Below are 14,366 nucleotides of genomic sequence, written 5' to 3' on the forward strand. Positions count from 1 at the left end.
GGGAGGGAATGTGGGGATTGTGGGACTGGAGGGCCGTGCCCCCACCCCCAGCAATGGGTGGGACGCCCGGAGAAGGGGCTGGCAGGCTGCTGCGGGGGCGCGCGTGGGGGCCGGCCGGCCGGGGCGGGGTGAGTCACCGCCGCCCGCTCCCATTGTGCGGCCCGGCGGCGGCGGGGCGGCGGGGCGGCGGGGCTGCGGAGCCGAGCGCGGGAGGTGGAGCCGCGGGCTGCGGGCTCCGGCGCCTGCGTCCCCAGCTCGCCTGGCTCGCCTCCGCCGTGGGCGCTCCGCGGCTGCCTGGCCCTGCGCGGCGACAGGCCCCGGAGAGAAAGCGGGAGGGAGATGGGGCGCGCAGGCCGGCGCGGGTCCCGCAGGCTCCAGAGCCCCGAGGTACCGCAGGGCGGGGCGGGGCGGGGCGCGGCACACGGACCGGGGCGGGCCCCTGGGTGTCCCGGGCTTGGCAGGGCCTGGGCGCTCGGGCTCCTGGAGGGGGAGAGGACCGGGAGGGGGAGAGGACCTGACCCTGCTTTTCTCCCCAGGACTCTCCACTAGGTCCCCGCAGCGCCCCCTTCTTCTCACCCGGGTCGCGGGTCCCTCAGTGAGCGAGAGCCCCCCAAGCGCCTCCCCGGCCATGGCCAACGGAGTGATCCCGCCGCCCGGGGGCGCCTCCCCCCTCCCCCAGGTGACTGACGCGTCCGGATGGGGGATGAGGAGGGGAGAGACCCTAAGGAGGAAAGGGGCGCCCTCTGGCTGACCCTGGGACACCCCTGCTCCATCTTGGGCCGAATGGAGAAAGAGGGGGTCTTTTGCTATTTTTCGGATCTGTTGCCCCGCCTCTCCAAGCCTTGGGAGCTGGGGCGCTGGTCCCAGCTTGGGGGCCTGGAAGAGAAGGCCTTAGAAGATGGAGCCTGCTGGTCCCCGCCCCTCTTCCACCCAGGGTTGGAGTTGCGGGTGTGGGGCGCTCCTGGGTCCAGGGTCCTTAGGTGAACTGTCTGAGCCCGCAGGTCCGGGTGCCCTTGGAGGAGCCCCCTCTGAGTCCAGACGTGGAGGAGGAGGATGATGACTTGGGCAAGACCTTGGCTGTGAGCAGGTTTGGGGATCTCATCAGCAAGCCCCCCGCCTGGGACCCCGAGAAGCCCAGCCGCAGCTACAGCGAGCGGGACTTTGAGTGTGGGTAGCCTGGGGACCCCTAGTGTGGCCGCCCTCACCACCATCACCTCATTGCCACCATCACCGTGCTCACACTGGCTTGGTCACCCAGTGCCATCATGTGCTGGACTCTGTGCTGGACGCTGTGCTGGGCCACCATGCCATGTTAAGTCATCCTGCTCACTCACCATCGCCTGCTCGCCTGTCAGGGAAGCCGGTCCCAGTCGCAGGGGAGATGTAGGGACATGGGCCAGAGGCCTCCCTTAGTGACCCTTGTCTTCCCCAAGGCTCTGCCACACCCCTGGCCCTCCTCTCTCCGCCTCGTCATCTCCCGTCCTGAGTTCTCTGACTACTTCTCCTTCTTTGCTGCATCGTGTCCTCCCATTCCCACCACCCCCTCTTTCATGCCCCCCCCCCCCCGTTATTCCTGGCCCCCCACTCTACTAGGCCTCACCAATGACAGGACATGGACACAGGTGTTAGGGGGAGTCTGGCTCTGGAGGAAGGACTAAGGTGCCCTTGCTTGAGGCCTTGAGCTAGAATAAGGTGTGTGTCCCTAGGGTGGTGTGGGGTCCCCTTCTGCTGTGGGGGTCCCAACTGGCTCTCCTGCCCCCGCAGTTCACCGGCACACATCCCATCACACCCACCACCCGCTCTCCGTGCGCCTGCCTCCACCCCACAAGCTGCGGCGAGTGCCCCCCACCTCTGCCAGGCAAAGCAGGAGAAAGAAGAAGGAGAAAACCTCTGCTGCTCCCTCCGAGGGGACCCCTCCCATCCAGGAGGAGGGGGCAACCGGGGTGGAGGAGGAAGAGGAAGAGGAGGAGGAAGAGGAAGGGGAATATGAGGCCGAGCCTGTGGAGCCTCTACCCTCGGGGTCCCCACAGAAAGCGAAGGTAGGGGTCTGGCCCTGAGGGAGGGCTGGCTGCTTAGGGCGGAGTGAGAGAAGAGGCTGAGCGGCTGAGTTGGGGCAGGGCCCAGGACATGTCTGCTTCGTCCACAGTTCTCCATTGGAAGTGATGAGGACGACAGTCCCGGCCTCCCCGGGAGGGCTGTCTTCACCAAGCCCTTGTCCTCGGCGGACACTCACTCGGACAAGAGCCCCCAGCACTCGGTCAGGTACTGGCCTCCAGCCCAGCTCAGAGGAGATCCCAAGCTGCTTCCTGATCCTGGGGAGTGTGTCCACCTCTGACCCCAGAGAGGAGAGGAGGGGGGCAGAGGAGGCACGGAGGGGTGCCCCTGTCTGTCCGCATGATTGGCAAGGAGGAGAGAGTCAGAGGCTAAGAGGGAGAGTCCTCCAGGAGAGAGAGTGTCAGCGTGAAGAGGAGGGTGGGGATCGGGAGGAAGGGGGACCAGCATGATGGGGGCAGTAAGGTGGAGGTGAGCTTTCTTCTCTGCCCAGGAGGAGCCTGTGTCTAGTGCCCAGGGGGGCACTCCAGGCCCTGCCCCCAGTTGGAGGCCAAGGAACCCCCGATCCTGGTCTATCTCCACGGTGGTTCCCTGTCATCCAAGGCTGCCTGTTGCCTCCTCAGCTCCCCCAGTCCCCGGGCCCGGGCCCCCCGAGTCACAGGAGAGAAGAGCCGGCCCTGGAGCCCGTCGGCCAGCTATGACCTGCGGGAGCGGCTATGCCCAGGCAGTGCCCTGGGCAGCCTGGGTGGCCCAGAGCAGCAGGTGCCCACTGACGAGGCGGAGGCTCAGATGTTGGGCTCTGCAGACCTGGACGACATGAAGAGTGAGTGACACCCCGTGGCAGCCCCCATGGCCCCCTCCCATAAGCACTGGGCCTGTGAGGGACCTTGAAGAGGCTCTGTGTTCTCTCCACTCAGTGACGGCGAGCTCACTACCTCGGTTTCCAGAGCTGAGATTTCCCTTCATGACACCTCTGCCCTTCTGCCCCGATTCGGTCCTCTGAGTCACCCCTGGAATAGGGCCGCCCCCCTTCCACATGATGTCTGAAGATATCAGCATACCCCCCTCCTCTTCTCAGGGCAGACTCTTTTCACCCTTTCAAACCAGCCCCCTGGGTCTGAGCCACTCTGCCAGGCCCTGCTTCTCCCTCTATCAAGGGCTCACCTCCTCGCTCCTGACCCACCACCCTTGGCCTGGCCTGGCTGTGATCTCGGCACATTCTTTCCATCTTATCAGTCCTGGTTTCTGTGCCACCTGTCATCACCCACGGGGCTCTGTGCCCAGGCCAGAGGCATCACTGACCCCGCCTTCCTCCCCTTAGGACAGTGTGTGGGCGGGGGCGGGGAGGAGGGCTTTGAGCTCAATACGTCATGGAAAGTTGCCAGGACCTGAGGACAGGGACAGGAACAATCCGATGGCAGCAGCAGTGTTGCTGGCGGGTTGGGGAGGGTCAGAGGGAGGGCGTGTTTACAGATCCAGGGTGGGGGCTTAAAGCAGCCGGGAGCAGCCCTGGGGACCTGGGAGTTGGAGTTGAGAGGCCCGGCCATCTCGGGCTCTGGTTGGACAGAGACCACTCCTGTCCAGGCTCCCATCTCTCAGGAGAGCCGGGGCTTTGGGGGGACAGGGCTGAGGCCTCAGCCAATGTCGGGAATGACGAGCCAGCTGGAGCTCACAGAGCCCAACGGGGCACTGAGCTCCGGGCCCTGGGATGCCGAGGGCCTGGGCGCCTGGAGGGCTCCAGCTCAAAGCCCTCGAGACTCGCTGGCCTCAGAGGACTTAGAGATGTTTGTGCGGGACCTTGAGGACTGTGACCCGTGGGAGTCTACCAGGGACCAGCTGAGCCCCATGGCAGGGGGACCAGCTTGTGAGTAAACGGCTGCTGACCTTCCACCAGCTGCTGGCCTGGAAGGGGCAGGTGGGGAGGAAGGGAGAGAACATCTGTCTGAATCTGCCCGGCCGAGGACCTGCGGGGTTAGTTAGACCTGGGTGCCGGGAGAGGCTCAGGGACAGTGCTGGGGGCTTGGGGCCTGGCGGCGTCATGTGGGTCCTGGCACTCCGAGTGAGAGGCAGTGGCCATGGTGGGGCTGCGGCCTGAGTAGGGATCTGCCTTGTTACTGTGGCTTGGCTAGTGGTCCTCTGTGTGACTTTGGGCTAGTGCCTCCTCCGCTCTGGGCCTCAGTCTCCTATCTATGAAGTAGCCACATTGACAAGGTGGTCCTGTTGGCATGGCCCCTGGGTGACTGTGGTGCCCACCAGAGGACTGGCTGGGCAGAGCAGGAAGCTAGAGGGGCTGGCCATGACCCTGAGGCCCGGAGCTAGACCCTTGGGACTGCCGAGCCCACCTTCTCCGCAGGCCACCGCCTGGAAGACAACCCTGGCATGCGGCGGCACCTGGTGAAGAAGCCATCTCGAACACAGGGCGGGAGGGGCAGCCCCGGTGGCCTGGCCCCCATCCTGCGCAGGAAGAAGAAGAAGAAGAAGCTGGACCGGAGGCCTCATGAGGTACAGGACCCGGGCGTGGGCCATCAGCTTCCTCTTCCCTCTGCTCCCAGAGCCTCCCCCTCCCTTACTTCCCGCCGTGCCCTGGCACTGGGTCCCATCCGGTGGCCCCCAGGCCCTCATCCTTGGTGCCTACCCCAGGTGTTTGTGGAGCTGAACGAGCTGATGCTGGACCGCAGCCAGGAGCCCCACTGGCGGGAGACGGCGCGCTGGATCAAGTTTGAGGAGGACGTGGAGGAAGAGACAGAGCGCTGGGGGAAGCCCCACGTGGCCTCGCTCTCCTTCCGCAGCCTCCTGGAGCTCAGGAGGACCATCGCCCATGGTAGGGCCCTGCAGGCCTGGCCCTGGGCTGCATGCCCTCTTCACAGACTGCAGAGCCTGTGCCAGGCTGCCCACCTCCCGAGACTCCTCCCTGGAGTCCTGGGCCCAGGCACGATCTGGCTGCCACCCTGGGGATGTGGAGTCCAACTGCCTGCCCAGCTGTCAGCTGTGAGGGGTGGGGTGCTGCCCCTGGTACCTGGCACTGTACCTTGGCATAGTCGACTTCCCTCCCTGGGTGAAGAGGGGCCATGCCCTCATTCCGTGCTCCGTTTTCACGACCATCTCTCTGGCTGGGCTATGGCCACATGGAGTAGTGTATCTGCCTGGGGGCGGGGTGCTTGGCTCCCCCAGCGTGTTTGCCTGCCCTGGGGGAGCAAGGCCGCTGGGGCGGGTTGTCCCTATCTGATAGGACCGTGTCCCCTCCTCTGACTGTGCCCCCAGGTGCCACCCTCCTGGACCTGGAGCAGACCACTCTGCCGGGCATCGCGCATCTTGTGGTGGAGACCATGATTGTGTCTGACCAGATCCGGCCAGAGGACAGGGCCAGCGTCCTGCGCACCCTGCTACTAAAGCACAGGTGCGGGGGAAGGGGGTGCCCGGGAGGGGGCCTCCTGGTTCAGCTGTCTCTACAGGAGCAGACTCTTCCTGTGGGGCTTCCGGCCTCTGCTTGAGCACCCAAGTGAGGGGGAGCTGGTTCCTGACCCATCCTTGGACAGCACGACCCATTAGAAAGTTCTTTCTTACATTGAGGCAGAGGGATAGGGGCCCTGCCCCTCCGTTTCTCACTTCCTCATCACCTCAGTCGCCAAGATCCTCTCCTCCTCACTACCTCCCTCTTTGCTCTTTCCCCAGCCACCCCAATGATGACAAGGACAGTGGCTTCTTTCCCCGAAACACATCCAGCTCCAGTGTGAACTCGGTCATGGGGAATCACCACCCCACTCCCAGTCATGGCCCCGATGGGGCAGTGCCCACCATGGCCGATGACCTGGGGGAGCCAGCCCCACTCTGGCCTCACGACCCTGATGCCAAGGAGGTCAGTCGCCTTTCCTCTGCCCTGGGTTGGGGGACTGAGAGGGTTTCTAGTTTCCAAAGAGGCCCCTGAGTGGGTCAGGAAGGTGGCATGCCTGGCGTCATGCTGGGCATGTGGGCGGATCTTTAGGGAGAATCCACGAGGGACCCCTACTCTGGAGAAACAGGAGGTTTAAATGGGATGATGTGGCAGACCCAGGGGAGCCATTTAAACAAGAGAAGGCTGAGGTGGTTGTGGGGGGCTTGGAGGAGGGGTCCGGATTCTGGGCTGGTCCCCTCCTGATGTGAGGCACATCACCCGTAGTCCTTCCCCTGGCTGGGGTGGAAGGAAGCAGGGTGGGAGATCCAGGGGTTGGCGGGCAGAGTCCAGGGCTGGAGCAAGGGAAGGGAGGGCCTGCCACGGCCTCCGGTCTGGGTCCCAGCCCTATTCCAGTTCTGCGTCCTCAGAAGCCCCTCCATATGTCTGGGGGAGACAGTCACCGGGGGAAAAGCCTGAAGCTGCTGGAGAAGATCCCCGAAGATGCTGAGGCCACTGTGGTGCTTGTGGGTAAGGAGGGACGGGCGCTGGGGGCAGCGGCAGGGGCAGGGGCGTGGGCTCCGTGCCGGTCTTGAGCTCTGTGCCTCTTCCATCCCCACCTGGCCCCACCTGCCCCTCCCAGCTCATCCCCAGCCTTTTCTTCCCCAGTCCCCTGCCTGTGTCCCTGCCAATTTTCGGCTACCTTGGATGACTGCTAGGCCATCTAGCACCTTTGTGAGAATTAGAGAAAAGCACCCCTTAGTTTCCATCTGTTGATAAATTGTGGTAAATGTACAAACATATACATGAATAAGTCTCCTTTAGGATGGGGTTTCTCTCTTCAGTGCACACCTGCCCCATTGCACATGATGTTCCTGAGACACCCGCTCCGGGCTGCCTTGCCCGCGCCCCTGTGCCCAGCGCCCCGTGCCGTCTCTCCCCAGGCTGTGTGCCTTTCCTGGAGCAGCCAGCGGCAGCCTTTGTGCGGTTGAGTGAGGCGGTGCTCTTGGAGTCTGTGCTTGAGGTCCCCGTGCCGGTTCGCTTCCTTTTCGTGATGCTTGGGCCCCGCCACACCAGCACTGACTATCACGAGCTGGGGCGCTCCATCGCTACCCTCATGTCTGACAAGGTTGGTCCTCCGGCCCATGGGCTGGGCACTCCAGGCCTGCCCCCTGGGCCCTCCTGGTTCTGTCCCTCTCACTGCCCCCGGGTACCATGGGTGCAGGGGTGCTAGAGGCCCTCCTGGGTGGAGCAGCGCTTTGGAGAGTGGAGAGGCTGTTGGCCGAGGGGAGAAAGGGAGCCCTCTGAGCTGGGGCTGTGGGAGGGGAGGTGGGACAGGGAGAAGCAGCCCAGACCTCCGGGTTTGGGCTGTGACATGGACTTGAAGGGCCTGGCTATGTTGGTCTTTGCTGTGGCCTCTCCCGGGCTTGGATAGGAGAGTGATGTTCAAAATACTTCCCAACCTGCAGGACGCGGGCACAGTCCGGGCAGAATGGTCTTGGAGGCCTCTGCAGTGCCAGGTGTTACCCTGTAGTTGTTGGATTGTGGGAAAGTCTGGAGGCTCCCAGGGGAATAGAGGGCCCTGGGAGGGGGCAGTGCCGAGGGCTGTGGCTTGCCGGCCGGCCGGGCCTGTGAGTCAGAATTTTGACAACTGGACTGGACCTGTGTATGTGGCGGAACGTCCTAACCCCTCTCCCCGAAGCCCCGTGCCAGGGCCCCCCGGTCAGCTCAGCCCCTGCTTTCCTGTCCCCAGCTGTTTCACGAGGCCGCCTACCAGGCTGACGACCGGCAGGACCTCCTGAGCGCCATCAGCGAGTTCCTGGACGGCAGCATTGTGATCCCCCCGTCGGAGGTGGAGGGCCGCGACCTGCTGCGCTCCGTGGCCGCCTTCCAGCGGGAGCTGCTGAGGAAGCGGCGGGAGCGAGAGCAGAGCAAAGTGGAGATGACCACCCGGGGAGGCTACGTGGCCCCTGGGAAAGGTCAGACCCTTTGGGACCCAGAGCCCCCCATGCTCCCCCCCACAGCTAAGTCCATGACCTCAGCTCCGTCCTGACTCCCAGAATCCTGGATGCAGCTTCCAACCCCTGACCCAGGCCTCTGCCCATGGGCGAGGCCGGGAAGGATGGAGGGGTGGTCTGTGTTCCAGCAGCCCCTTGTTCCCCAGGACTGTCGCTGGAATTGGGGAGCTCTGAGGTGACCCCTGAAGATGACCCCCTGCGGCGGACCGGCTCGGTGTTCGGGGGACTTGTCCGGGACGTGAAGCGCCGCTACCCGCACTACCCCAGTGACCTGCGGGACGCTCTGCACTACCAGTGTGTGGCCGCCGTGCTCTTCATCTACTTCGCTGCCCTCAGCCCTGCCATCACCTTCGGGGGGCTGCTAGGTGAGGCGGAGGGGTGGGGGCTCAGTGCCATCTCCAAGGTTTCTGGGACAGGGTGCCCCAGTGATCACTTTAGGGGCTTATGGGTGAGAGGAGATAGTCATCAGTGTGACCATCCTGAGCTGCTGGGTCAGGGGATTCCAGAGTTCACTTTTGGGGGGGCTATAAAGATCACCTTGGGGAGCTGGTGGTGAAGGGGCAGGAGGTATGGGCTTAGTAAGGGGGCCCTATGTACTGTTCTGGGGGGGCTGCTCCATTCTTGTTGGGTCCCCAGGTTAGGTTAAGCTAGATAAGGAAGAGGGGCCAGGGAGGAGCCAGGCAGGGCCATCCCGCTGACCCTTGCCCTCCCCAGGGGAGAAGACCGAAGGGCTGATGGGAGTGTCTGAGCTGATCGTGTCCACGGCCGTGCTTGGAGTCCTCTTTTCTCTGCTGGGGGCCCAACCGCTGCTTGTGGTTGGCTTCTCAGGGCCACTGCTGGTCTTCGAAGAAGCCTTCTTCAAGGTGACAGCCCTCCCTGCTGCTCCCCAGGGATCACCTGCTCCTCCCCTGGCCCCTCAGCCCAGGTGACAGGTCCCTGCTGGGTCCCCCTCCTCCCCCTTGGAGTTACCCCCCCACCCCGCCTCACTCCCTACCTCATGGGGCCCTGATGCTCAGGGAAGACTGCTGTGGGTAACCACTCCTCCCTCCTGGCCACCAGTTCTGCCAATCCCATGACCTGGAGTACCTCACCGGCCGGGTGTGGGTTGGCCTCTGGCTGGTGGTCTTTGTTCTTGCTCTGGTGGCCGCTGAGGGCAGCTTCCTGGTCCGCTACATCTCGCCTTTCACCCAGGAGATCTTCGCTTTCCTCATTTCTTTCATTTTCATCTATGAGACCTTCTACAAGCTCTACAAGGTAGAGGTCCAGAGCGGGGTTGGGGGCAGGGCAGGTGTAGATGGGGGTGGGCAGCATCCTGGCAAGAAGAGCATGGGAGGCAGTGGCATGGAGATTGGGGGCAGAGGGCTCAAAGAGGGGGGCTCTGTTGTGTGTGGGCATGTGGGGTCGGGGACACCCGGGGGTAGGTCTGAGCTGAAGGGGGAGGAATCACACCCATAGGGTATTGGTCAGAACGCCAGGGTTCACCCGCACAGGCGTGTGAAGTGGTCACTAACCCTAAGGGCTGGGTGTCCTTGGGTCACCTTTGCAGAGTGCGTGTGTGTGTCTGATGTAGCTGGATGTTGTGTGTTACTGTTGCCTGGTCAGGAAGGTGAGGGAACAGCCTTCTCCCTCGCAGCTGATGGAATCAGGGTCACCTGCCCAGGTGAGCACTAGGGCCGCCTTGTAACCCACATAGGTGTTCACGGAGCACCCACTGCTGCCATTCTACCCCCCTGAGGGGGCACTGGAGCCTAGGCTGGACCTGAATGGGAGTGCTTTGCCCGCCACTGAGGGGCCACCAGGCCCGAGGAACCAGCCCAACACGGCCCTGCTGTCCCTCATCCTCATGCTTGGGACCTTCCTCATCGCCTTCTTCCTGCGCAAGTTCAGGAACAGCCGATTCCTGGGGGGCAAGGTACATGGCTTCCAGGTGGAGCCCCTGGGGGACTCTCTGTTCCTGCTGTCACTGCCAGGCCCCACTCCAGAGCGGGGCTGCCCCCTTATCCTGGTCAGCCCCTGGATCTAAGCTAAGTCTATGTGGCCCCAGCCCATCAGAGCCTCAGAGAAGTCTACTCAGAAGCGGAATGCCCTCCTGGGCTGGCTGGCACTCATGGGGTTTAAAGGGACAGGTTGGGGAACTTCCTGAACCAGCTCAGACCCAAGAGAGGTCAGGGGTAATAAGCCCTTGTGAGTCTCCAGCCCTCACCTCCACCTCTGCTCCCTTCTCCTAAGGCTCGCCGCATCATCGGGGATTTTGGCATCCCCATCTCCATTCTGGTGATGGTCCTGGTGGATTACTCCATTACAGACACCTACACACAGGCGAGTGAGCCCGACCTCTCTGGCAGCTGGTTCTCACCCCTGGCCTGAGCGGCAGTTAGATTAGGGCTGGAACCCAGCTTTCCTGGTGGAATGGCAGTGACCTGCTGGGGTCACACTAGATGGATGAGCTGGCGGTTCAGAAGCAGCCATGTGGTCCCACTGAGGAGGCCACCCAACAGCCTAAGGCTGTGTGTGACCCGTAGGCAAGACCTGGAGGAGCAGGTATGGGGCTGGGCAGAATGACAGGTGCCCCCCAGCAGGTTTCCTGGCAGCTCTGGGGATCTGGGAGAAGGTATGTCATGTCTCTGCCCTATACCAGACCCTTGTAAGGACAGCAACTTTGGAGGGTGCAAAACTACTGTATTTTCCAGCGTATAAGACAACTGGGCGTATAAGATTTTCCTGGGTTAAAAAGTCGTCTTATACGCCGGAAAATGCAGTAGTCCAATATATCTAATCCAATCAATATAGTCCAATATACTGTATTTTCCGGCATATAAAACGACTTTTTAACCCAGGAAAATCTTATACGCCCAGTCGTCTTATATGCCGGAAAGTATGGTAATTTCCTTCAAACCTGTTCACACCCCAATTCCCTGGAGCCCTGGTACTGGGGACACACGGCTTTGCGGGAGCAGCTGCTGCATGGGTTCCGAGCATGGGGAGGCAGTGTCCCTGAACCCTGTTTTCCTTCTGGCCTCGCAGAAGCTGACAGTGCCCACAGGGCTCTCGGTGACCTCCCCCCATAAGCGCACGTGGTTCATCCCGCCTCTGGGCAGTGCCCGTCCTTTCCCGCCTTGGATGATGGTGGCAGCTGCTGTCCCCGCCCTGCTGGTCCTCATCCTGATCTTCATGGAGACACAGATCACTGCGTGAGAGGGCGGGGGACCCTGGGCGCATGAGTGCGGATGGTGGGATTGGCAGCAAGGGGACAGTTTTTTGCCTATGGTGCTTGGCCGGGCCATCTGTCTGGTGCCACCGGCATTTGCAGGGTGGCACTTGACAGTTCCCAGAACGCTCTGGCAGTATGTTCTCTCACCCAGTGACGCTCACATGATCTCATTTTGGTTAAGTCACAATAACGTGGTGAGATCTGGCATCTGGCTTTTATGGTATTTTAAACATCCACAGTGTAAGGAATTTGGCTCAGATTTGCTTAAATGTGAGAACTTTAATTTGGGAACTTGAGAGGAAGCTGGCAGATCCTGGGAGAGCTCTTCTCTGCTCCCACGACTACCCTGCCCTGCTGTGCGCGCCTGGCCCGGCTGCTGGCCCACTCACCCCCACTTCGTTCTCTGTAGGCTCATTGTCAGCCAGAAGGCACGGAGGCTGCTCAAAGGCTCCGGCTTCCACCTGGACCTGCTTCTGATCGGCTCCCTGGGGGGTCTCTGTGGGCTGTTTGGTTTGCCCTGGCTCACGGCTGCCACCGTCCGCTCAGTCACCCACGTTAATGCACTGACTGTCATGCGCACCGCCATCGCGCCTGGAGACAAGCCCCAGATCCAGGAGGTGCGGGAGCAGCGGGTCACTGGCGTGCTCATCTCCAGCCTTGTGGGTGAGAGCGCCCACCTTGCAAGGCCTGGCCCCGCTCCCCAGACTTCCCTTCTTGGACCCCAACGCCTTAAATCAGCTCTCCCCTCTGGGCTTGGGCCAGGTCCCTTCTGACTCTCCAAATGTGGCCTGTCTAGCCCCTGCCCTGCCTGCCAGCCCTGCTTCCTGACCCCCATGAGCCCTTTTTCCTCATGCCCTTTCCTGGTTCTCTTTCCTGCTCCATCTTCTCTTGTTCGTGGTGATGAGGCCCAGCCGGTCAGTTAGATGGTCCGTGCCCCCTCCCCACCAGGTCTGTCTGTCCTCACAGCGCTGTCTGAGGGGTCAGGTAGGTCTCTGTCTCCTCCTCCAGGCCTGTCCATCGTCATGGGGGCTGTGCTGCGCCAGATCCCGTTGGCTGTGCTCTTTGGGATTTTCCTGTACATGGGAGTCACGTCACTGTCTGGCATCCAGCTGTCCCAGCGGCTGTTGCTCATCTTCATGCCAGCAAAACACCATCCCGAGCAGCCCTATGTGACCAAGGTACGGCCAGGAAGCATGGAGGTGGGGAGCTGGGTGATGGTGAGGGTGTCCAGGGGATCCCTGGGCTGGGCATGGACAGGACAGGATGACTATGAAGATATATTGGGACCTGGGGAGCCAACTCCCCAGAGATGTGGGTGGGAGTGTGGTGAGACCTGACGCCTGTTCCCAGGTGAAGACGTGGCGGATGCACCTGTTCACCTGCATCCAGCTGGGCTGCATCGCACTGCTCTGGGTGGTCAAGTCCACGGCGGCCTCGCTCGCCTTTCCCTTCCTGCTGTTGCTCACGGTGCCTCTGAGGCGTTGCCTTCTGCCCCGGATTTTCCAGGACAGAGAGCTGCAGGCGGTAAGGGACTGTGCTTGGGGCAGGGTCAGTGTGGATGGGGCCTGGGTTCCAATCTCTGCTGCACCGTCTGACAGCTGTGTGACTGACACAGGTAACCTAACCTGAACTCTTACTTTCATCTATATAAGGGCTAATAGAAGATCCTACCTTACACGGTTGCTGTGAGGCTTAAACACTAATCCAGGTGAAGTACTGAGTACGATGGTTTGGTGTGAAGTAAGCACAAGGCTGCTGCAGACAGCTGTGCAGGCTGTACATTGAACAGAGAAGCGCATAGCTGAGGGGCGGGTGGGGGCGGGGCAGTGCTGAAATCCATCTGAGCCCTATTTTTGTCATCTAGAGGAAGGGGCATCTTTTTGCAAATCATCCACCCAGACATGGTCTGCGGAGGTAGACCGCCAGAGCTAGCTAGGAGTGGCCCCAAGAAAGTGCTTCACATGTGGTAGCTGCTATCATTGGTATTGTTATTAGGAGCTGTCACCGGAGGGGGTGGTGACCTGAAGGTTTTGGCCCATGGGAAGTGCTTCAATCTGGGGCCACCGTCCCTGCAAACTGCGAGGCTTGGGAAGGCCTGGGAGCAGCGAGGGCTGCTGGCTGGGGAGGAGCTGGGGAACTGGGGGGCGCCACTTGGCTTCCTTGCCTCTTCTGACCTTCCGCTCCTTCTGCAGCTGGACTCGGAAGATGCGGAACCAAACTTCGACGAGGATGGCCAGGATGAGTACAACGAGCTGCACATGCCTGTGTGATCCTCCGACACGGTGACCCTGAGAGACCCCCGACGTCTTAGTGACTGATACCTGGGCCCCTGTCAGAGCCCAGCCCCAGGGTGGGCGGGCTCCTCCTGACCCAAAGATGTGCCTGGAACCACTACTGATGCCACGGCCAGAGGGGCCCTGACTGTGCCCGAGGCTCTGATCTTATCTCACCAGGCCCCTTCACAGACCGGCACAGGCTTTACCGGCACAGGCTTTGAGCTCATTATAACCACACCCCTTGTCTTGTGTCTGCTTCACTTTCTTGGTTCCATGTCTGGTTTCTCAGGTCATAGTTATCCATCTGGAATTGGAAGAATTGGGAGAATTCTATATTCAGGGTCATCAAAACCTGAGAAGAGGTTTGAGGCAAGGACAGAATTCTTGGTTGAAAGGGAGAGAATCAAGACCACAGAAGGTCAGAGCTGGGCTTTAGCATCACCCCCTTGAGGCCCCTCAGGTGCAGCCCAGGAGGAGCCGGGAGGCTCAAGGTCTGGCTCAAGGTCACATGCTTAAATCCTGCCCCTGTTTGGGAGGGGTGGGTGGGGGAAGGGAGAAGGTGGTGGTTGCTTTGCTTTAGCCGCTAGGGAAATCGGAGCTTGCCCAAGGGCTGTGGAGCTACAGAAGGGAATGTAAAAACGTTTATCTTCTTTTCTTGATTCCTGGCATTCAGAGGATCAGGGACAGTAGCCCAATCCCCCAGACGCCAGGATGGTGCTGGATTTGGGGTCCCTGGACCATTTTAGATTCTCTCGGCTTAAAAGAGAGGCAGTTCTGGGATTCCTGAGTCCACTCCTTGTGCCACAGCCTGTTAAACCAGAAATAACCTGGGGGCCTTGAGGAGGGTTCCGAACTGGGTGCCCTTGACGTCACAGTTGCTTGGCAACCGGCTGCCTGTCGGAGCTAGTTGTCTCTGTGTGGCCCTCTGGTGGCCGCTCTCT

General features: G+C 61.5%; 1 protein-coding gene across 4 annotated transcripts; it reads left to right on the plus strand.

Moving 5' to 3' along the window:
• The first annotated feature begins 210 nt into the window (after positions 1 to 210).
• Positions 211 to 13,669, plus strand: SLC4A3 (solute carrier family 4 member 3). 4 transcript variants are annotated; one of them, XR_013814134.1, is made up of 24 exons: positions 211 to 387; positions 537 to 679; positions 1,002 to 1,167; positions 1,765 to 2,039; positions 2,147 to 2,262; positions 2,676 to 2,875; positions 4,406 to 4,554; positions 4,693 to 4,873; positions 5,314 to 5,449; positions 5,725 to 5,908; positions 6,352 to 6,451; positions 6,865 to 7,049; positions 7,674 to 7,899; positions 8,085 to 8,303; positions 8,653 to 8,801; positions 8,998 to 9,192; positions 9,632 to 9,850; positions 10,168 to 10,257; positions 10,963 to 11,129; positions 11,559 to 11,812; positions 12,158 to 12,327; positions 12,500 to 12,673; positions 12,802 to 12,857; positions 13,342 to 13,669. XR_013814134.1 is itself a non-coding variant. In XM_079783195.1 (23 exons), exons 2-23 carry the CDS (start codon positions 629 to 631, stop codon positions 13,417 to 13,419), a joined length of 3,684 nt encoding a protein of 1,227 aa, XP_079639321.1. In that variant the 5' UTR covers positions 214 to 387; positions 537 to 628; the 3' UTR covers positions 13,420 to 13,669. The 4 variants fall into 4 exon arrangements, 3 of the variants coding, with proteins under 3 accessions (XP_079639321.1, XP_079639322.1, XP_079639323.1); XM_079783195.1 differs by lacking the exon at positions 12,802 to 12,857 and having other exon boundaries at positions 214 to 387; XM_079783196.1 differs by lacking the exon at positions 12,802 to 12,857 and having other exon boundaries at positions 214 to 387; positions 8,767 to 8,801.
• Positions 13,670 to 14,366: the final 697 nt, after the last annotated feature.

Source organism: Cnephaeus nilssonii, assembly GCF_951640355.1.
Source record: "Cnephaeus nilssonii genome assembly, chromosome: 10".
Taxonomy (NCBI): Eukaryota; Metazoa; Chordata; class Mammalia; order Chiroptera; family Vespertilionidae; genus Cnephaeus; species Cnephaeus nilssonii.

What these genes read in the sequence shown, in the direction of transcription:
- SLC4A3 (XM_079783195.1), top strand. Translation starts at nt 629, where the DNA reads ATGGCCAACGGAGTGATCCCGCCGCCCGGGGGCGCCTCCCCCCTCCCC. An exon ending in ACCCTGCTACTAAAGCACAG is followed by an intron (nt 5,450 to 5,724) that starts GTGCGGGGGAAG and finishes CTCTTTCCCCAG; the next exon opens with CCACCCCAATGATGACAAGG. An exon ending in CTACCCTCATGTCTGACAAG is followed by an intron (nt 7,050 to 7,673) that starts GTTGGTCCTCCG and finishes TCCTGTCCCCAG; the next exon opens with CTGTTTCACGAGGCCGCCTA.